The 20,338-nt window shown below is 34.7% G+C and overlaps 1 protein-coding gene across 12 annotated transcripts in view; it reads left to right on the forward strand.

Moving 5' to 3' along the window:
- ABCA5 (ATP binding cassette subfamily A member 5) overlaps positions 1–13,843 on the forward strand; it is a 72,138-nt gene extending 58,295 nt beyond the window's left edge. For all 12 annotated transcript variants that reach the window (XM_070560138.1, XM_070560144.1, XM_070560140.1 and 9 more), the window contains 11 exons: positions 178–304; positions 618–735; positions 832–923; positions 1,959–2,134; positions 2,518–2,593; positions 2,724–2,818; positions 3,633–3,752; positions 10,828–10,977; positions 11,371–11,450; positions 12,709–12,764; positions 13,282–13,843. In XM_070560138.1, coding sequence (XP_070416239.1) covers positions 178–304; positions 618–735; positions 832–923; positions 1,959–2,134; positions 2,518–2,593; positions 2,724–2,818; positions 3,633–3,752; positions 10,828–10,977; positions 11,371–11,450; positions 12,709–12,764; positions 13,282–13,389 — 1,198 coding nt within the window. In that variant the 3' untranslated portion in view covers positions 13,390–13,843. The remainder of the gene's footprint in view (positions 1–177; positions 305–617; positions 736–831; positions 924–1,958; positions 2,135–2,517; positions 2,594–2,723; positions 2,819–3,632; positions 3,753–10,827; positions 10,978–11,370; positions 11,451–12,708; positions 12,765–13,281) is intronic.
- Positions 13,844–20,338: the final 6,495 nt, after the last annotated feature.

Here is a 20,338-nt window from a genome sequence, read left to right on the forward strand (position 1 = left end):
AAAGAATTTAGATAGTATCATTCAAATAGTATCAATGAATGAAAAATAGCTCTGTAATTCCGCCTTTCAGAGAGAACCACAGATCTCGTATTGGTATATTCTTTTATTCTTTTCTCTATGTAATGCTTGGATTTCTTACTATTTGAATTTGAAAATCTGCTATGTTTATTTGTTTAGGACCCTTTCAACAAAGTCCAAAAGTAGGAAGTTTCCAGAACCACCAAACAATGAGGATGAAGATGAAGATGTCAAAGCTGAAAGACTAAAGGTCAAAGAGCTGATGAGTTGCCAGTGTTGTGAGGAGGTAATTTAGTCTTTATTGCTAAGTCATATTAATTGTGCAATAATCAGTTCCCCATGTGTAGAAATTAATCTGAAAAATATTTTTCTTTCCATATGAATCAATCTGAACAAAAAATCTTTCTTTGAAAAAATAGTTTTGTCCACTTTCTTTTGAATAAGCCATTATTTTAGTCATAAATGGATATTTATTTCTACAATACCCTTTATTAGCAATTATAGTTCTTGGGATATAGACATGAGTTGTGTGCAGCCTGTTATTTCATGATTGGTATCTGATTTATAACTCTCTTTTTAAATCCTATTTCCCTTATTAGAAACCAGCCATTATGGTCAACAACTTGCATAAAGAATACGATGACAGGAAAGATTTTCTTCTTACAAGAAAAGTAAAGAAAGTGGCAACTAAATATGTCTCTTTCTGTGTGAAAAAAGGCTGGTATTTATTTTTTCTTAAATAACTTTTCTAGAAGAGTAATTTCCATTTTTAGTTTGATTTATGTATGATGACTTTTCTTTCACTTCCTGTAGGAGAGATCTTGGGACTATTGGGTCCAAATGGTGCAGGAAAAAGCACAATTATTAATATTCTGGTTGGTGATATTGAACCAACTTCAGGCCAGGTATGATATATAATGTGGGATATGTTGACTACGATTTATGGTTTTAATTAAAATAAATTTCTTAGTGATAAATTAGGATTTTGATGCTTAAATTTTACTTGTTTTTAGTATTAATTTTTTAGTATAGCTTGATCAAATTATTATCTTTTTGCTTATCTGTGAAAATAATGTACATAGTGAAATTTTCATAGACACATGCATATACAGTACAGTCATGTGCCACATAATGACTTTTTGGTCAATGATGGACCATGTATATACTACAGTGGTCTCATAGGATGAGTACCATATAGTCTAGGTGTGTAGGAGGCTGCACCATCTAGGTTTGTGTAAGTACACTCTATGATGTTCATACTATGACAAAATCGCATAATGACACATTTCTCAGAACATATCCCTGTCATTAAGTGATCCAAGACTGTATTTCTGCTTTTATAATTATTATAATTATGTGTGATTGGTCCACCAACTTAGTGGAAGGTAATACTATTAACTTCAGGAGATATGGGAGCTAGTCTTGACGCTGCCATCAGTTAGTCTCTGATTATAAGCATATCACTCACTACTCTGTGGAAACTTCACAAAACTATTCTGGTCCTGTCTCCTGCTCCTCCCCTCCTTGCTTACATCACACCAACCTCACTGGCTCGATGCTCTCCTGGAAAATGCAGGGACTCTCTTTTCATTGGGTTTTTGCCTGTTGGCTATTCCTTACACCATAGAAGTCAAAGTGACTAAATTTACTTACCTTCCTGGCTCAGTATCACCTCCAGTGAGGCCCCCCGATCTTCCTACTTTAAATTGGAGCTGGCCTTCCCAGTCAACCCTGCATTCCTAATAGCCCTTTCTGGCCATGTCACTGAGCTCTGATTTAGCTACCTATGTCCTTTCTTCATCAAAAGGAGTAAAAATCTCACCTGATATTACTCTGGCTCTAGGAAAGAGTTTGAATTCATCCACTTGCCATTTCCTTCACAATGTAAATTAAGCAAAAATAGTTACATAGTTGTTTAAAATGGGTTTGTACTTCTGTAGGTATTTCTAAGAGATTATTCTTCAGACCCAGCTGAAGATGATGATTCCATTAAGTATATGGGATACTGTCCTCAAATAAACCCGCTGTGGCCAGATATTACATTGCAGGAACATTTTGAAATTTATGGAGCTGTGAAAGGAATGAGTGCAGATGACATGAAAGAAGTCATATATCGGTAAAATTTAGAACCATTTTGTTATCTGGAGAAAGGTTTACATTTCATGTTTTTAAAATTTCGTAACAGGCATTTCTGTGGGTCATAATTTTCATAGAAAATGGTCGTTACTTTTTTGTATATTCTTTACCATATTACAATAGCTATGAAAATAAAAAGGCAGTTTCTCTATTTCTAATTACAGAATAGATATGCTTATAAATGTCATGACACTTATTTTAATTTAAAGTGAATCTTTTTATCAAGGTATTAATTTGTTTAAAATGATGTAAATTGGAGGTCTAATTATAGTTAGCTTCAACTGAGTGTTCTAGAAAAGAAGAATGTCAGTGATCACAAACAATAAGTGCTAATATACTGGTTTTGTATTATCTGTTTTGCAGAATAACAAATGCACTTGATTTAAAGGAACATCTTCAGAAAACTATAAAGAAACTACCTGCAGGAATTAAGCGAAAGGTACTTTTATTAAAAAAACAAATATGTGTATGTTTTATTCAAAGTTTAGTGCCTGATACTAAACCATTGATAGAATTCCTTATAGTGAAGCCTTATTAGTTCTCTGTCCTCTTGTTTTCTTTCCGTCTAGTTGTGTTTTGCTCTAAGTATGCTGGGGAATCCTCAGATTACTTTGTTAGATGAACCATCTACAGGTATGGATCCTAAAGCCAAACAGCACATGTGGTGAGTATGACGTTAAAGACACTTTTGAGACACATTATACTATATCATACTTCAGAATAAAAGAATATTTTATTAAAACTAATGGTTTTGTAGTAGCTGTATTTACATACTGATTTAAAATCCAACACAAATGATTAAATAGTAATTAAAAACTAAATATTTTGATTTCTAGAGAATCCTTTAAACTTTATTATATTTTTCATGAAGTAATAATAATATTTTGTATATTCCAAAACAAAAATGGGTGTATGGGTAATTATTAAAATAAAGAGTACTTCTGTCTGAATAGTTTTAAAAAAGTTTTTTCCTAGTTACTTAACGTATAAATTATATGTTATATATAATTATATATATATTGTATATTATATATATAACTCTTTCTCATAATAATACTGACTTGAATTTATGTTGGAACTCTTTCTAGAAATGCACAGTGCTAATTAGTTGACCGACTCTTTGAGCCTAGATTTCCATGTCTATACAATGTAAGATTGGGTTTAGATGCATGTTAAGATTTCCCTCTGATTCTCTGGCTGTTTTTGTTGCAACATAAAATGGCATCAATTTTTATAATTTGTTTTTTGACACATAGAAACATTTAAAATCACGGAATTTCTGACTGTTTGACGAGCTTTCAAAAATAAGGGAAAATAAATTAGAAAAATCATAGTTGGACAGAACATAACTATAGCAATTGATATTTGATCAATTTTAATTAACCTAATCAACCAAATAATTGGATTTTTAAAAACCCAGGTATTTTCATTAGCATTCAGATGCTTTCTTCTCTCTTTATTCTATTTATGTTTTGTAGGCGAGCAATTCGAACTGCATTTAAAAACAAAAAACGGTCTGCTATTCTGACCACTCATTATATGGAGGAGGCGGAGGCTGTCTGTGACCGAGTGGCTATCATGGTATCTGGGCAGTTAAGGTAGATGTCTGAACAATGTACCTTTTGGGGATGCATGTGAGGAGGTGAATTAAGAGTGTCATCATTTCAAAACTTATAATACATTAATTTGAATGTTAAAAATAATGTTTCCATGGTTGAATTTTTGAATCACTTACCCTTCTATGGGATTACTTGGAAATATGTTAATTTTTTCAAAAAAGTGGCTAGCTGCATTTGGAATTGGCTTAATTATTCCACAACTTGTTATTTTCAGGCATGATATTTGTTATTTGTTTATTTGGTTTTTTTTATTTGAGTTCATAATAGTTTGCATCACTGTGAAATTTCAGTTCTAAGTTATTTCTTGTCTGTCACCACATAGGTGCTTCCCTTTACCCCCTGTGCCAACCCCCCCCACCCCCATTTTCCTGGTAACCCCTGTTTTCTTTGTCCATGTGCTCATTTATATTTCCACATATGAGTGAAATCATTTGATGTTTGTCATTCTCAGTCTGGCTTACTTCACTAAGCATAATTCCCTCCAGGTCTTTCCATGTTATTGCAAATGGGATGAATTCGTCTTTTTTTCTGGCTGAGTAATATTCCATTGTGTCTATATACCACATCTTCTTTATCCAATCATCAGTTGTTGGGCACTCAGATAGTTTCCACATCTTGGCTATTGCGAATAATGCTGCAGGGAACATAGGGATACATATGTTATTTTGGATTGTTGATTTCAAGTTGTTTGGGTAGAGACCAAGTAGTGGGATAGGTGGGTCATAAGGTAGTTCTATTTTTAGTTTTTTGGGGAATCTCCATACTGTTTTCCATAGTGGCTGCACCAGTTTGCATTCCCACCAACAGTGCATGAGGGTTCCCTTCTCTCCACACCCTCTCCAACATTTGTTATTTTTAGTCTTAGTGATTATAGCCATTTTAACAGGTGTAAGGTGTTATCTTAGTGTAGTTTTGATTTGCATTTCCCTGATGATTAGTAATGTTGAACATCTTTTCATGTGTTTATTGGCCATCTGTATATCTTCTTTGGAAAAATGTCTGTTTTTATCCTCTGCCCATTATTTGATCGGGCTGTTTGTTTTTTTGTTGTTCAGTTGTGTGAGTTCCTTATATATTATGGAGATTAACCCCTTATCGGATACATGATTTGCAAAAATTTTCTCCCAATTGGTGAGTTGTCTTTTAGTTTTGATCCTAGTTTCTTTTGCCTTGCAGAAGCTCTTTAGTCTGACGAATTCTCACTTCTTTATTTTTTCTTTTGTTTCCCTTGTCTGAGAAGACACGGTATTCGAAAAGATCCTTTTAAGTTCAGTGTCGGAGAGTGTACTACCTGTATTATCTTCCAGGAGTTTTATGGTTTCAGGTCTTCAAGTCTTTGATCGGTTTTGAGGTTTTGTGTATGGCGTGAGATAATGGTCTGCTTTCATTCTTTTGCATGTGGCTGTCCAGTTTTCCCAACATCATTTATTGAAGAGACTGTCTTTTCTCTATTGTATGTTCTTGGTACCTTTGTTGAAGATTAGCTGTCCATACATGTGCGGTTTTATTTCTGGGCTTTCAGTTCTGTTTCATGGATCTGTTTGCCTATTTTTGTACCAGTACCATGCTATTTTGATCACTATGGCTTTGTAGTACACTTTGAAGTCAGGGATTGTGATCCCTCCAGCTTTGTTCTTTTTTCTCAGTATTGCTTTAGCAATTCGAGGTCTTTGGTTGCCCCATATGAATTTTAGGATTCTTTGCTCTGTTTCCACAAAGAATGTCATTGGGATTCTGATTGGTATTGCATTGAATCTGTAGAATGTTTTGGGTAGTATGGACATTTTAACTGTGTTTATTCTTCCAATCCATGTGTATGGAATCTTTTTCCATCTCTTTATGTTATTATCTATGTCTTTCAATAATGTCTTATAGTTTTCATTGTATAAGTCCTTCGCCTCCTTAGTTAAATTTATTCCTAGGTACTTTAGTCTTTTTTCTGTGATTGTAAGTGGAATTGTGTTCTTAAGTTCTCTTTCTGTAAGTTCGTTATTAGAGTACAGAAATGCAACTGATTTTGCAAGTTGATTTTGTACCCTGCAACTTTACTGTAGTTGTTAATTATTTCTAATAGTTTTCTGATGGATTCTTTAGGGTTTTCTATATATAAGATCATGTCGGCTGCAAACAGTGAGAGTTTCTCTTCTTCATTCCCTATTTGGATTCCTTTTATTCCTTTCTCTTGCCTAATTGCTCTGGCCAAAACCTCCAGTACTGTGTTGAATAAGAGTGGTGATAGTGAGCATCCTTGTCTTGTTCCTGTTCTCAGAGGGATGGTGTTCTTTTTCTCCCCATTGAGTATGATGTTGGTTGTGGGTTTGTCATCTATGGCCTTTATTGTGTTGAGGTAATTTCCTTCTATCTCCATTTTGTTAAGTGTTTTTATCATAAATGGCTGTTGGATCTTGTGAAATGCTTTCTCTGCATCTATTTAGATAATCATGTGGTTTTTGTTCCTCATTTTTGTTAGTGTGGTGCATCACATTGATTGATTTGTGGATGTTGAACTATCCCTGTGTCCCTGGAATAAATCCCACTTGATCATGATGCATGATCTTTTTTGATGTATTGCTGTATTCGGGTTGCCAATATTTTGTGGAGGATTTTTTCATCTATATTCATCAGCGATATTGGCCTGTAGTTTTCCTTTTTTCTGTTGTTCTTGTCAGGCTTCGGTATCAGAGTGATGTTGGCCTCATAGAATGTGTTAGGAAGTGTTGCATCTTCCCTAATTTTTTGGAATAACTTGAGAAGGATACGTGTTAAATCCTCTCTGAAAGCTTGGTAGAATTCCCCAGGGAAGCCGTCTGGTCCTGGGCTTTTATTCTTTGGGATGCTTTTGATTACTGTTTCAATCTCTTTACGTGTGATTGGTCTATTCAGATTCTCTATTTCTTCTTGATTCAGCTTTGGGAGGTTGTAAGAGTCTAAGAATTTATCCGTTTCCTCGAGATTGTCCATGTTGTTGGCATATAGTTTTTCATAGTGTTCTCTTATAATCCGTTGTATTTCAGTGGTATCCATTGTTATTTCTCCTCTTTCATTTCTAATTTTATTTATCTGAGCTTTCTCTGTTTTTTTTTTTGTAAGTCTGGCTAGGGGTTTGTCGATTTTGTGTATCTTCTCAAAGAACCAGCTCTTTATTTCATTGATACTTTCTACTGCCTTTTTTGTTTCAATAGCATTTATTTCTGCTCTGATTTTTATTATTTCTCTCCTTCTGCTGACTTTGGGATTTGTTTGTTCTTCTATTTCTAATTCAATTAGGTGTAGTTTGATATTGCTTATTTGTTTTTTTTCTTGTTTGTTAAGGTGAGCCTGTATTGCGATGAATTTTCCTCTTAATATGGCTTTTGCTACATCCCATATGAATTGGTATGGTATGTTTCCATTTTCGTTTCCAGATTTTTTTTATTTCTCCTTTAATTTTTTCAGTGATCCATTGGTTGTTCAATAGCATGTAGTTTAGTCTCACATCTTTGTCCTTTTCTCAGCTTTTTTCTTGTAATTAATTTCTAGCTTTATAGCATTGTGATCAGAAAAGATGCTTGTTATTATTTCAATCTTCTTAAATTTATTGAGGCTTGCCTTGTTTCCCAACACATGGTCTATTCTTGAGAATGTTCTGTGCGCACTTGAAAAGAATGTGTATTCTGCTGTTTTTGGATAGAGTGTTCTATATATGTCTATTAAGTCCATCTGGTCTAGCTTTTCATTTAATTCCAGTTTCCTTGTTGATTTTCTGTCTGGATGATGTATCCATTGATGTGAGTGGAGTGTTGAGGTCCCCTACTATTATTGTGTTATTGTTAATGTCTTCTTTTAGGTTTGTTAATAGTTGCTTTATTTACTCTGGTGCTCCTGTCTTGGGTGCATAGATATTTATAAGTGTTATTTCTTCTTGATGGAATGTCCCTTTGATCATTATATACTGCCCCTCTTTGTCTCTCCTTACCTGTCTTATCTTCAAGTCTACTTTGTCTCATATAAGTATTGTAACACCTGTTTTCTTTTGTTTGCCGTTAGTATCATCTTCCATCCCTTCACTCTGAGCCTTTGTTTGTCAATGGAGCTGAGATGTGTTTCCTGGAGGCAGCATATTGTTGAGTCTTGTTCTTTAATCCATCTTGCCACTCTGTGTCTTTTTATTGGAGCTTTCAATCCATTTAAGTTTAAGGTGATCATTGATATATGAGGGTTTAATATTGCCATTTTACCACTTGTTTTCCTGTTCTCCTGCATTTCCTTTGTTTCTCGTCCTGTGTATTTTGGTCTACCAATGGAGTTATGTAGCTTTTTATATTGTGTTTCTTTGTTTTCTCCTTATTTATTATTTGTGTCTCTGTTCTGCTTTTTTGTTTAGTGGTTACCCTGAGGTTTGTGTTCAAGATCTCGTGGATAAGCTAGCCCCTTTTCTGATGGCCTCTAATTTCCTTAGACTAAACCAGTTCAGTCCCTTTCCTCTTCCTCTCCTAAGTTGTTTTTCTCACATCTTATTTCATCTTGTGTTATGAGTTTGTGGTTAAAATGACAAGATTATCTTTGTTTTTGGTGTTTTTCTTCCCTTTGTCTTTAATGCTATATTTGAGTATTTGCTATCTTGCTCTGATTCTGTCTACCTGTTTAACTCCTTACTCTGTGCTTTGTAACCCCTTTCTCCCTTTTTTTTTCAGGTATGAGGGCCTTCTTGAGGATATCTTGTGAGGGGGTGGGTCTCGTGGCTATGAACTCCCTTAGCTTATGTTTGTCTGGGAAAGTTTTTATTTCTCCATCATATCTGAAGGATATTTTCGCTGGATACGGTATTCTTGCCTGAAAGTTTTTGTCCTTCAATGATTTGCATGTCATTCCAGTCTCTCCTAGCCTGTAAGGTTTCTGCAGAGAAATCCCCTGAAAGTCTGATGGAAGTTGCTTTGTAGGTTATTTTTGACTGCCTTCCTGCCTTAAGTATTCTTTCTTTGTCATTCAGTTTTGCCAGTTTCTCAACTATATGCCTTGCAGTAGGTCTTTTTACATTGACATATTTAGGAGATCTGGCAGCTTCTTCCACATGGATTTCCTTCCCAAGGTTTGGGAAGTTCTCTGCTATTATGTCTTTTTTTTACAAGCTTTTTATTCCATTCTCCTTCTCGTCTCCTTTTGAATACCTGTAATTCTTATGTTGCATTTCCTAATTGAGTCACATATTTCTCGAAGGCTTTCTTCATTTCTTTTCAGTCTTAGTTCTCTCTCTTCCTCTATCTGGAGCATTTCAACATGTCTATCTTCGATTATGCCCATACGCTCTTCTATGTTGTCTGCTGAAGCATCCAGATAATCCATATTTTGTTTTATTTCTTCCATTGTGTTTTTCATCTCTAATATTTCAGATTGATTCTTACTTATAGTTTCAATCTCTTTTGTGAAGTAGCTCCTGAACTCACTGAATTGTTTCCCTACATTCTCTTTTACCTTGTTGAGTTTTTTGATGATAGCTATTTTGAGTTCTTCGTATTTCTGCATTCTCAGGACTGATTTCTGGGTACTTGTCATTTTCTCTCTGGTCTGGAGATCTAATATAATGTTTGATATTGCTAGAGGGAGTGGCTCTGTTCTTTTGCATCCTGGCATCATTTGGTTGCAGTTACCACCTATCGCCCCTGAGTAGGGGTCAAGAGCCACGTATTCTGAGCCCTGTGCCTTCAGCTGAAATCCCAGGGTCTGGAGCCATGCTGAATGGGTGGGGGTGAGGGGTGCTTTCTCCTGCGTGGTTTCAAAGTTTTCTCCTTCTGCTCTTGCTGACTGCTCTCCTGGGGTGTTGGCTTGATAAGGTCACCACCCATGAAAGCTTTCACCCTGGTAAAGGGCTTCCCTCTAGGCTGCAAGGGCCCTTGGGAGTCCTCGATGTTCCCTTGAACAAACGTCCCCTCCCCTGTTCCTTCCCTCTCGGAGGCCTCCCACGGTCCCGGATCGCAGTCTTTAAGGGGAGGGAATGAAGATTTCTCTTACCCCATTCCACCTCCTCCGAGGGGGGCTCCACTCTCTCTGCCCTCCATCATATGGCTGCATGGGTCTCTCCAATGTTTTTTGTGCTGTGATTGGATGTCCTCTGTTGGATTATGGATTTTTTTTGTTTTATATTGGAGGGGAACGATTTCTGAGAGACCTCACTCCACCATGATGCTGACGTCACTCCTCAGTGTTTGTTTTTAAAAATTGCTAGGCATTATATTAGATTACAGCCCAAAGTATAAAATAAATATACGTAAGTTCATACTTATGCAAATAAATGACTGAATAAATAAATGTGAAAGAAGAGGCAAATCTTCCTTACAGAAGGATTTCAACTAATGTATGTAGATACTACCCCTCTAGAGGAGGGGAAATTTAATCCCCTACTTCTCAAGTAAAGTCTGGACTTAGCCAGTCTCTTCTAATGCACGGAAAGGGGAAAGTAGTAACTTTATAGTACAGAAACCTGACAGATACTACCTTAACAAAGCAATGTCATCTTCTGCCTGATATGAGGTGATAAGAAAAGTACTTCAGCTCTGTTTTATTTTCTCCAAAAACCCATAACCCCAGTCTAATCATGAGAAAAAACAGACTACTCCAAATTGAGGGACATTCTACCAAAACACTTGACCAGTTCTTCTCAAAGCTGTCAAAGTCATAAAAGGAAAGACTAAGAAACTGTCACAGACCAGTGGAGACTAAGAGATATGACAACTAAGTGCAACGTGGTATCCTGGATAGATCCTGGAACAGAAAAAGGACATGGGTGGAAAACTGGTGAAATCCAAATAAAGTCAAATAAAGTTAATAGTAATACATCGTTGGTTTCTTAATTTTGACAAATGAGCCATGGTAATATATGATGATAAATATTAGGGAAACTGAAACTGGGTCAGGGGTGTATGGAGACTCTCTGTATTATATTTGCAACTTGTCTGTCTATAAATTTGAAAGTATTCCATCATAAACATTTTATTTAAATCATTCTTTAAGTGAGGCATCATCCTTTGGAACTGTCAACTCATTTTGTATCTGAGTTTTCTTTTAAAAATCATGACAGATGTATTGGGACAGTCCAACACCTGAAGAGCAAATTTGGAAAAGGCTACTTTTTGGAAATTAAATTAAAGGACTGGATAGAAAATCTAGAAGTAGACCGACTCCAAAGAGAAATTCAGTATATTTTCCCAAATGCGAGCCGTCAGGAAAGGTAAAGATTTAAAAAATGGAGTTATATTTCTTTGTATAGTAATAATCATGAAAATTGGTTATTGTATTAAGGATTAGGAAAAAATAGTCTGTATTATTGCCAATATTGGACTAACATAGTCTCATGACTGGAGTTTGATATCTAATTTAGTGTTAGATCTTTCAAGGTTTGATAGTATTTAAACTTTTAAAAATTCTTACTTAGTAGTAATGAGAGTTACTTTATTGTACATGGAAATATTTTAAGATTTCAACAATTAATTTTTATCTAATTAAGTATCAAAGTAAGTTATTGGGGTTTAATTCTGAGCTTTAAAAATTTTGAACTTTACCTTTAGAACACAGTAGTAGTTATTTGTAATTTTCCTATATTTTATCCTATTTTTGTTTTCAGTTTTTCTTCTATTTTGGCTTATAAAATTCCTAAGGAAGATGTTCAGTCCCTTTCACAGTCGTTTTCTAAGCTAGAAGAAGGTAAGTAATATTTGAAAACATTGTAAGGTGGCTTTCAAATTATACCAGAATTTTATTTAAAAAGTCTCGAAGTTCGTATTATAGAAACTATGGTAAATAAGTTTAATCTAAGATGTAGGTGAGTACTAATATGTAGGTATTTGGTAATCAACTATATTGTAGTATAAACCTTTTCTTGTCTTTAATAGACATCACCACAGTTTTTCACCTGAGAAAGTTCAGCTTAATTAGTCCTCGCTGATTCAGTCCAGAAGTGGGAGCACTGAGTTTCTGGAATCCTTGCTTCATATTGGGACACAGAAATAGCAATGGTAGTAAGACTCCCGTGGCAGCAGGAGAGAGGAGAGACTTCATAGTGTGGGAGGGTGGGCGTTCCTAAAAGCTTTAAAGAAGTTTATCAAATCATGGCATTTTTAAAATAAATGGTAGTACAATAAAGATATACTGGTACCATAAAGAGAGGTAAGCTCCTGGGTGGGGCAAGTATTCATATATTGGTTATTTTGTGGCTTCTATAAACTATGAAACAACCTATATTTCCTGATGCTTTCTTTATGATTAAAGACAACACCTGAACTACTTAAGGAGAATTAAAGGAATGACTAGAAACCCAGAAAATTTGATACATTAGATTAGATTGCAAAAGGATTTGAAATAAATATAAAAAAGTATATGGACACAAGAACAGAGTCCAGAATATAGTTCAAGAAATCAAGAATAGGGAGGCTGGCCCCATGGCCGAGTGGTTAAAGTTCTGTGCGCTCTACTTCGGTCGCCCAGGTTCATGGGTTAGGATCCTGGGTGTGGACCTCCTGCACTCATCAGCCATGCTGTGGAGGCATCCCACATACAAAGTGGAGGAAGATTGGCACAGATGTCAGCTCAGGGCAAATCTTCCTCACCAAAACAAAACAAATTCAAGAACAGGCTGTATTGGAATTGGGGAATAGGAGATACCAGGGATTAAAAGAAATCATGAAGAAATGAATCATGAGGAAGGATATAGAGGAGGGTAAAGAGGAGGTGCTTGGTAAAGGTGAAATAAGGCAAGTGCATTAAATATGTAGTGCTTAGGACTACAGAGGAACTGTGCAGGGAGGGGAGAGAAAGGAAGCAAGATAGAGGAAAATAACGTGTTTCAAATTTAATTGATTATAGAGATTTTTCTTAAAAAAACAGATTGTTGGCCACTTGGTTACTGCCATTTTTATTCTTTAAAAATATTAATAAGTAAAATATTGTTTTCATGTTTTAATAGCTAAACATACTTTTGCCATTGAAGAATATAGCTTTTCTCAAGCAACATTGGAACAGGTACTATAATGTTAAATTTTTAAAAGTTCTTTTATTGAAAAAAGTACCCAATATTTAATTATTTAGATTTATATTGGAGAGGGAGTTTGTGAACCAAAGACAAATTGTTATAGAATATTCTTCAACTTTGTATAATTTTAAACAACTTTAGGTTCTTCATTTATTTTGAGTAGCTCAATTTTTTTCATTTTAGTGAAGAAAATAGATCATGATGATGGTATTTTATATTAGCATATCTGAAATTACATTGCTTAATATTTATAAATTATTTTTTATAACTGCTGCTTACGTATATTAATCAGAAAACAAGTAATCTATTAATTCTTTAAATTAACTATTCGTCTTTGTATGTGATTAATGGAGATTATTCTGTTTAAATAATAATAGCAATAAATCTGTTGATACTTGAAGGGTTAATGTAATTAGATATAACATTGTACCATTTCTGATTTAGTTAAAAATTCTTTGAGATAGTTGCGATACAGAATACTGTATTAATTTATTTACTTTCATTTAGGTTTTTGTAGAACTCACCAAAGAACAAGAGGAAGAAGATAATAGTTGTGGAACTTTGAACAGCACACTTTGGTGGGAAAGAACACAGGAAGACAGAGTAGTATTTTGAATTTGTATTGCTTAGTCTGCTTACTGAATTTTTTTTTCCACTTTAACTTTGGTTTAAAAAGTGTATTATTTGATTGGTAACTGAAGAACCACGAAAGCACTTGAGATTTTCCTAAGTTCCTTAATTGAATGCTGTGGCTGTGTGTTTTGCTTTTCTTCAAATAAACCTTATGTATAATTAATTGAAACTGCATGTTTATATTTGAAGTATGTTGAATTGTAGTCTCTGGGTGAAGTTCAATATTTGCTTTTTCACCTTTCAAAAATAGTGCTTCAATTATGATTTAAAAAAATGATAGAATAATTTTATTTTGAACAGTTATCTGTATTGTTTATACCATTTTGTTATGTAAGTATATAATGTCCCAATCTAAATAACTAATATATAAATGGTATGTAGAAGAGAGACATAAATAAAAAGTTTCTTGCTTCTCCTTTTTAATTTCTAAAAGAAACTTTGAATAGAAGTTGGCATCCTGAAAATCTTCAAGCATCAACACTAGTCAGTCTCCGTGCAGATAGAGGTCTGTGGGAAGTGACATCCACTAGGTGGCGCTCATCACCCGCAGTCAATGAAAGGAGACCTTGTTCATCAGGTGATTGTAGACATAGATAACTTAGGTATTTGAAGTCACATTTCTTTTGCTTACAGTAAAATTAAGAGGTGTTTTAATTATTATAATTACAGGAAGACTATGTCTAGGATCTTCTGTAATAGTCCGATTGTTTGTGGATAGAATGATAGACATCTATAGAGTTGGAAGAATTAGCCATACCTTTTCCTCCACTCCTCCACGGAAGATAGAAATTGCTTTTGTCATCTTCCTTCCTAAAGCACATTTTCTTTTATTCTAGAATGAAATAATCTTTTTGGTAATCGTTTTTATTGGAAAACTTTAGTATTTGACTCTCTCTCTCCTCCAAAGAGTTTTAAGTATATCAGTGTGTAGATTTATTTACTAATTCACCTCAGATTCACTTTGGAATATGTTGGGATGTAAGTAAACTTTTGGGGGTTAACTTAAGGATTTGAAGTAAACTATGCTTAATTCTCTTTAATAAGAAACCATAATTTCACCCTGTAAAATTATATTTCAACCAGATGAATGAAAGTATTAACTTTACAAAAACAAATGTGTTAGGATTGTGATGGAGTCTTAAAAACAACAGCAGCAACATAAGAATTTGGTACTGAGTTACTTTAAAAAGCCAAACCCTTTAATGAAGTCATTAGCTATTTAACTTAGGTAAAACTTGATAAGCTTTTAGCTCTCCTGTGTGATAAGACATCTGTGATTTTAGGCTCTAGTGGCTGATTTAAGCGGTGATCTCTTCTCAGTCTTGGTACAAGGTACATGAGTGGTATTTTCTCCATTGCTTTGGCAAGTGCCGTACACGAGCCTGAAGAACCTGCTGTACCAGCTGTCTCACAGGTCTTCTAACTAACCTAAAGGAGCTGCCTTACAGTCTCGGCTTGCATTTTACAACTTACAGCTAGGTTATTTCTCCTTGGAAGATTTAGTTGGCACTAGTTTTTAATCTTTTATTATCAAATGACTTGCCTCATGATACCAAGCTTTTGGATTCTTCACCTGAGAAATCTCACTGTTACATCTTTAGTAAAAGTTGTAACTTTACTCAACTTTAGTTCTGCATGATGAATACAATTCAAGACAAATTTGAAAGAAAATCTTTACCTTTGAAGATAAATTAATCAATAGCATGTTGTATTTTCTAAGCAAATCAATGCTAAATGGTGCCGTAAATTTAAAGAGATATCTTTTAGTATCTAATATTCGTATAAATACCCGGGGGCTTCTCTTTTGGGATGTGTTTTTGTGGCTATATATTACCTTGAACACTTGAACTCAGTGTAAGAAACTTCTAGGGGAGTCACTGAAAAGGTGGTTTTTCAGAAGCTGACCATACTGAGAAAGATGGATTGTGTTAAAATAGAGCATGACGAACAGGGCGTTACCTGCTTTTGCACATTGAGCTGGTCCCCTTCACTTTACATCTGTGAATGTGTCATCAATGCAACGGAAAATTTTTTTCCTGCAGAGTGAAAGTTGAGATTATGCTGACTAGTCATAACCATGTTCCTATCCGTTATATCCATTCAGTCACTTTACTATTATTGTCCTTTTGTAAGCACTTTTAAAAAAAGACATTTGAATTAATTTTTTTTTAGTTTTTACATACTTAGAGTGAATATATTTTGGTCATGAATTATTTGTAGAAATGTTCTATTCCCTTTTTCCAGTAATAAAATCTTTCCAATTCAGAAGCATAATTTAACTAGGAAAACAAGGCTAAATAAGATGGAAGAAAAGGAGACAGAAAGTCAAATGTGAAGTTTATCTTTATTTACAGTATACAGTTCATGTTTTTGAATATGTATCACTTTATTTCAAAATGTCTTAAATTACTGGTCTCAAAATCTTTTTTCTTTACTAATGCAAGTAAATATAAATACATATATTAGGCAAAAGTTGGAAAAAAACCAGCATCACCTAGCTTATATTTTCCATCCATGATCAAATGTTGAAGTTAGAGTAAAGGCTGGACTTCACTGAGTGATGTGGTTGTTGACTAGTAAGGCAAACATCCTTCTACAGCGGTTAAGACCTGAGCAACCGGTAACAGTGAAAAGCAGGATGAGTGTACTTTACATTTTGCTTAATGGACTCTTAATTTTTTTCCAGTTTGTTTTTAGTAAAAGGCTGAGTAGGTTTTCTTTAAAAGCATTTTTTCCTTTAAACTGGCACAAACTATCTTAAATCAGTATTTTTATTTTCATCCTTAAAATGTTGTTAGGGTAGTTTAATTCAACAGACATTGTAGTGACTGTGTTTCAAGCGGTGGGTTCTTTGGGTAGAAAGATGACTATCAGTTTTGGCCCTGTGAGATCTTACAGTCTAGGAGGAGGAAGAGAGGTACTTATGTAACTAACTATAATATCATCTGACCAATGCCTTGCTAGTGGTACTATCACTATTTCATTGGAGCACAATTAAGTCTACTTAGGGTAAGTGTTGTCATTGTTTTATTGCTGTTCTGTTGGTCACACAACATTTCATTCTGATTGTACTCTGAATTTGATGAAACACCATACTGTATTTTCATGTAACAAAAATAGGCATTAATTTTTGAAAAATAGAAATGCTTTTATCCTTAATATATTTTTAATATTGCTAACGTTGATTTTTCATTTTCTTTTTTGAAAGAACATAGTATATAAAATGAAAGAATTTATTCTCAGGTGAATAATTTTTATATCAGCTATTCTTACAAGGTAAAAGTTTACTTATTTTTTATTCATAATGTGTTACATGTAAGTAATTCTCAATTCTGCCCTTTAAGAAAAATAAATATGATTATATTATTAATAATAAGCTTTAAGAACTGAAAATGTAAGACAACTCTTCATTTTATATAAAGAAATGGATTCTTTGTTATTTAGTATTGCTAAATGAATAATGAGTGGCTCATATTAAAAATGAAGAAAAAAACCTGGCATGGTAATTGTTAGTAATTTTTTGAAGTATTTCAGGGGAGTTTTCAAGTACAGAAGGAACATTGACAGTTACTTGTGTTTTAATTCTCAGTCATATTTTAAACAAACTAGATATGCTTGTAGATCCTTTTGTCTTGAGTCTATTTTGTGAAAATATAAAGCAATCAGTTTCACTTATATTTTATTACATTTCACAGATTAAATTATTCCCAAATATTTAATACTACTTAAATATTTATCACTTTCCTTAGAATTTTTGAATAAATTTGATTCTCTCAAACACTCAGGCAAGATTTTAAATTTAATGAACAAATTCTTCCTAAGCACCTAAGCAACTCTTGTAAATCTAATTAATCACTTTTTTTAATTAAGTAAATCAACTTCTTAATAATTTCAACCTCGTTAAAAATAGAGAACATTCACAAAACTACATAATCACAAGGCTTCCTACCATACTTACGTAAGTACAGGATTCCAAAAAAGTATCAATACAATAATTTGAAGTCATTTTTTTTTGCCATGTCTACACACAGACCTTCCCAGGGCTACTCATTTACCAATAAGGGCCATCTCAGGTCACGAAAGTTTACACCTTGATAACTTGACTGGGAGATGGGTGCTGGTTAGGTTGCTCAGTTAATGATTGGAACTGATCAAGGGCTCTCTGTAAAGGAAACTAAATGCTCATAAAAGCAGACTACCTGGATCTGCCTTCAAAGAGTAAGCTGGCAACTGTGTAGGTGGCTCTTCTTTTAGGTTCAAGCTTTGACCTTTTGAGTTTTTTTAGCTGTGACTTTAACTAAGTTTCAGGTTTTTGCAACCCAGTATTTTTCCCTAAGACAAGCTATCACTTAAGTTTTATTGTTAGGTTTCATCTAAATTCTTGATAACAGGATTTTCCAGGTTCTATGCTGTGACTAGCTAAATGAATTCCTTGCTTGGGTTGCAATTTTATTTCCCTTTGTGTTTTGTAATTCTTATATGTATCATTAACCACAATACTGTGATCATTTAACTAACAGAATGATATCATCAGTGTTTTGGATCACCTTATCTAATTCCTATTTATTAATGTAATGTCTTTGTCACATAGTTGTAGGAAAAGATACTGAATGCTGATTCTCTTGTTTATGTATTGGCTAGTAATTTCTTGGCCAACTTATGCTATTGATGTTATTATGTAATTATTATATAGTTGTATTTTTTTTCTGTTGACTGCGTTCAAACACACATCAACAGTATGTGAAATCAGTTTATGATTGAGATCAAAACTATTGGTCAAGCTTTACAAATTGGTAAACCCTAAACTCTGTCGTATTTCTTAATTTTTCAAGATATTTTCTTTTTGCTTTAATTTTTTAATGAACAGGTAATACATGCAACACAGTTCAGAATTTGAAAGTAGAAAGTAGAGTGAAAACTAAGTCATCCTGCTCTCTGGCACTGCAAGAAAATAATAAATCTTCCCATACAGTAAAAAATGGAAATTCTGGTCTTCAAATATATGCACATGCAACTTTTATTCAGCTTGTTAAAGAAATACAACTTAAAAGGGGTGACTAACCACTCAGTATGTATGCTTTAGAATCTGTCTTCCCCAAATCAAGGCCCTAGGTAGTCCTTGAGAACCATCCATGATAGTGTCCAAAATCTGTAAAGTTTATGCAAAGATTGTGTTTCCATATCATGTGTGTGTTCACCAGCATTTTATTGCATGCCTATTACGAATCAAGCACTTTTGTAAACACTGGGATACACTATTGAAGCAATAAACAAAAATCTTTGCCCTTGCTGAACTTTTATTATAGTAGGGTGAGACAGACTACTAAAAAATGTATAATGTGTTAGATGGTGAAAAATGGAGATAAGGAAGATTGGAACCAGAGTGGGTGTTGAAGGTGAGACCACACTGAGATGGTAACACCACACTAAGAAGGTGAGCTGGTGAAAAAGTATTGAAGACAGAAGGAACAGCAAGTACAAAGGCCCTGAGGCAGTGTGTATAGCATATTTGAGAGAGAGAGAGAGGCAAGACTAGTGAGGCTCGACTGGACTAATCAAGGGGGACACTAGTGGAAGGTAGGATCAGAGAGATGGCAAAGGGGCCATTAGGAGCATTGTATGGACTTTGAGATCAGAAGTCTCTAGAGGGTTTTGAGTGGAGGAGTGACATAATCTGACATTTGAACAGGAACAATTTAGCTGTTGTGTTGTAAGTGCTAAAAAGCTGTGGTACATGGTGGAAGAAGGGATGAAAAGACCCCAAATCAGGCACACTTGAGTAGGTATACTATATGGGGCTGGAAAACACAGTAGAGGGTTAAATTCAAAGCTACAAGGAATATACTAGTGAGGGGCACACCCACATCACTCTGAGTTAGTGGTAACCGGCTGTCCATGAGCTGATGGTAAGCAGGCATTACTGTACTGGGCTCACATATGACGAGATCATGACATATGTACATGATATTTATTTCCCAGACCTCTTCCAAAGGGATCTATGACCATTAACTAAGGTAACTATACACTGGGAAAAAGGGAGATGCTCAAACATTTCAACATCTATTGGGCACGGTAAAAGTTGATACTGAGACCCAGAGACCCAAAGCATTATCATGACTCTTCTGTCAGACTGGGGCATTTGAGGGCCAGGTAATAAATAAAATCCTGGAGTAGATGCAGTTCATAATGAGTCTACTTATTTGTACACCCAACTAGTGTTCATGTCTCCAGTCCCTAAATTTATAATTGGAATAGACATACTTGGGAGTTGGCATAATTGCCACATTGTTTCCTTGGCTTGTGGGATAAGAACTATTACAGTGGGTGTATTAGTTTCCTAGGGCTGCCAGATCAGAGTCCCACAATTGAATGGCTTAAAACAATAGGAATTCTCTGTCAGTTTTGGATTCAGAAGTCCAAAATCAAGGTGATGGCAGGGTTGGTTCCTTCTTGTGGGCTCAGAGGGAGAATCAGTTCCATGCCTCTCCTAGCTTCTGGTGGTTGCCAGAAATCCTTGGATTTCCTTAGCTTGCAGCTGTTTAACTCCAGTCTTGTCAGATGGCCACCTTCCTCATAAATCTGTCTTGCTGTCTCTTCTCTACTTCTAAGAACACCAGTTGTTTGGGATTTAGGGCCCAAGCTACCGCAATATGACCTCATCTTAACTAATGACATCTGCAAAGAACCTATTTCTAAATAAAGTCGCACTCTGAGGTTTCAGAAAGGATATGAATTTTGACAGATGTGCAGGGGCACTGTTCAACCTAGTACAGTGGGGGAAGGGCAAAAGGAAGCTTTTAAAACTGTCCTTCCCTCAGCCAAGATAGGAAATAAACACAATATTCTGAGAGAGGGGATGGAGACAACGGAAAAAATCAAAGATGCAAGTGGGAGTGGTCTTTATCATATTCCCATTTTAATATACTAATCT

The sequence above is a fragment of the Equus przewalskii genome, chromosome 10, assembly GCF_037783145.1.
Source record: "Equus przewalskii isolate Varuska chromosome 10, EquPr2, whole genome shotgun sequence".
NCBI lineage: Eukaryota > Metazoa > Chordata > Mammalia > Perissodactyla > Equidae > Equus > Equus przewalskii.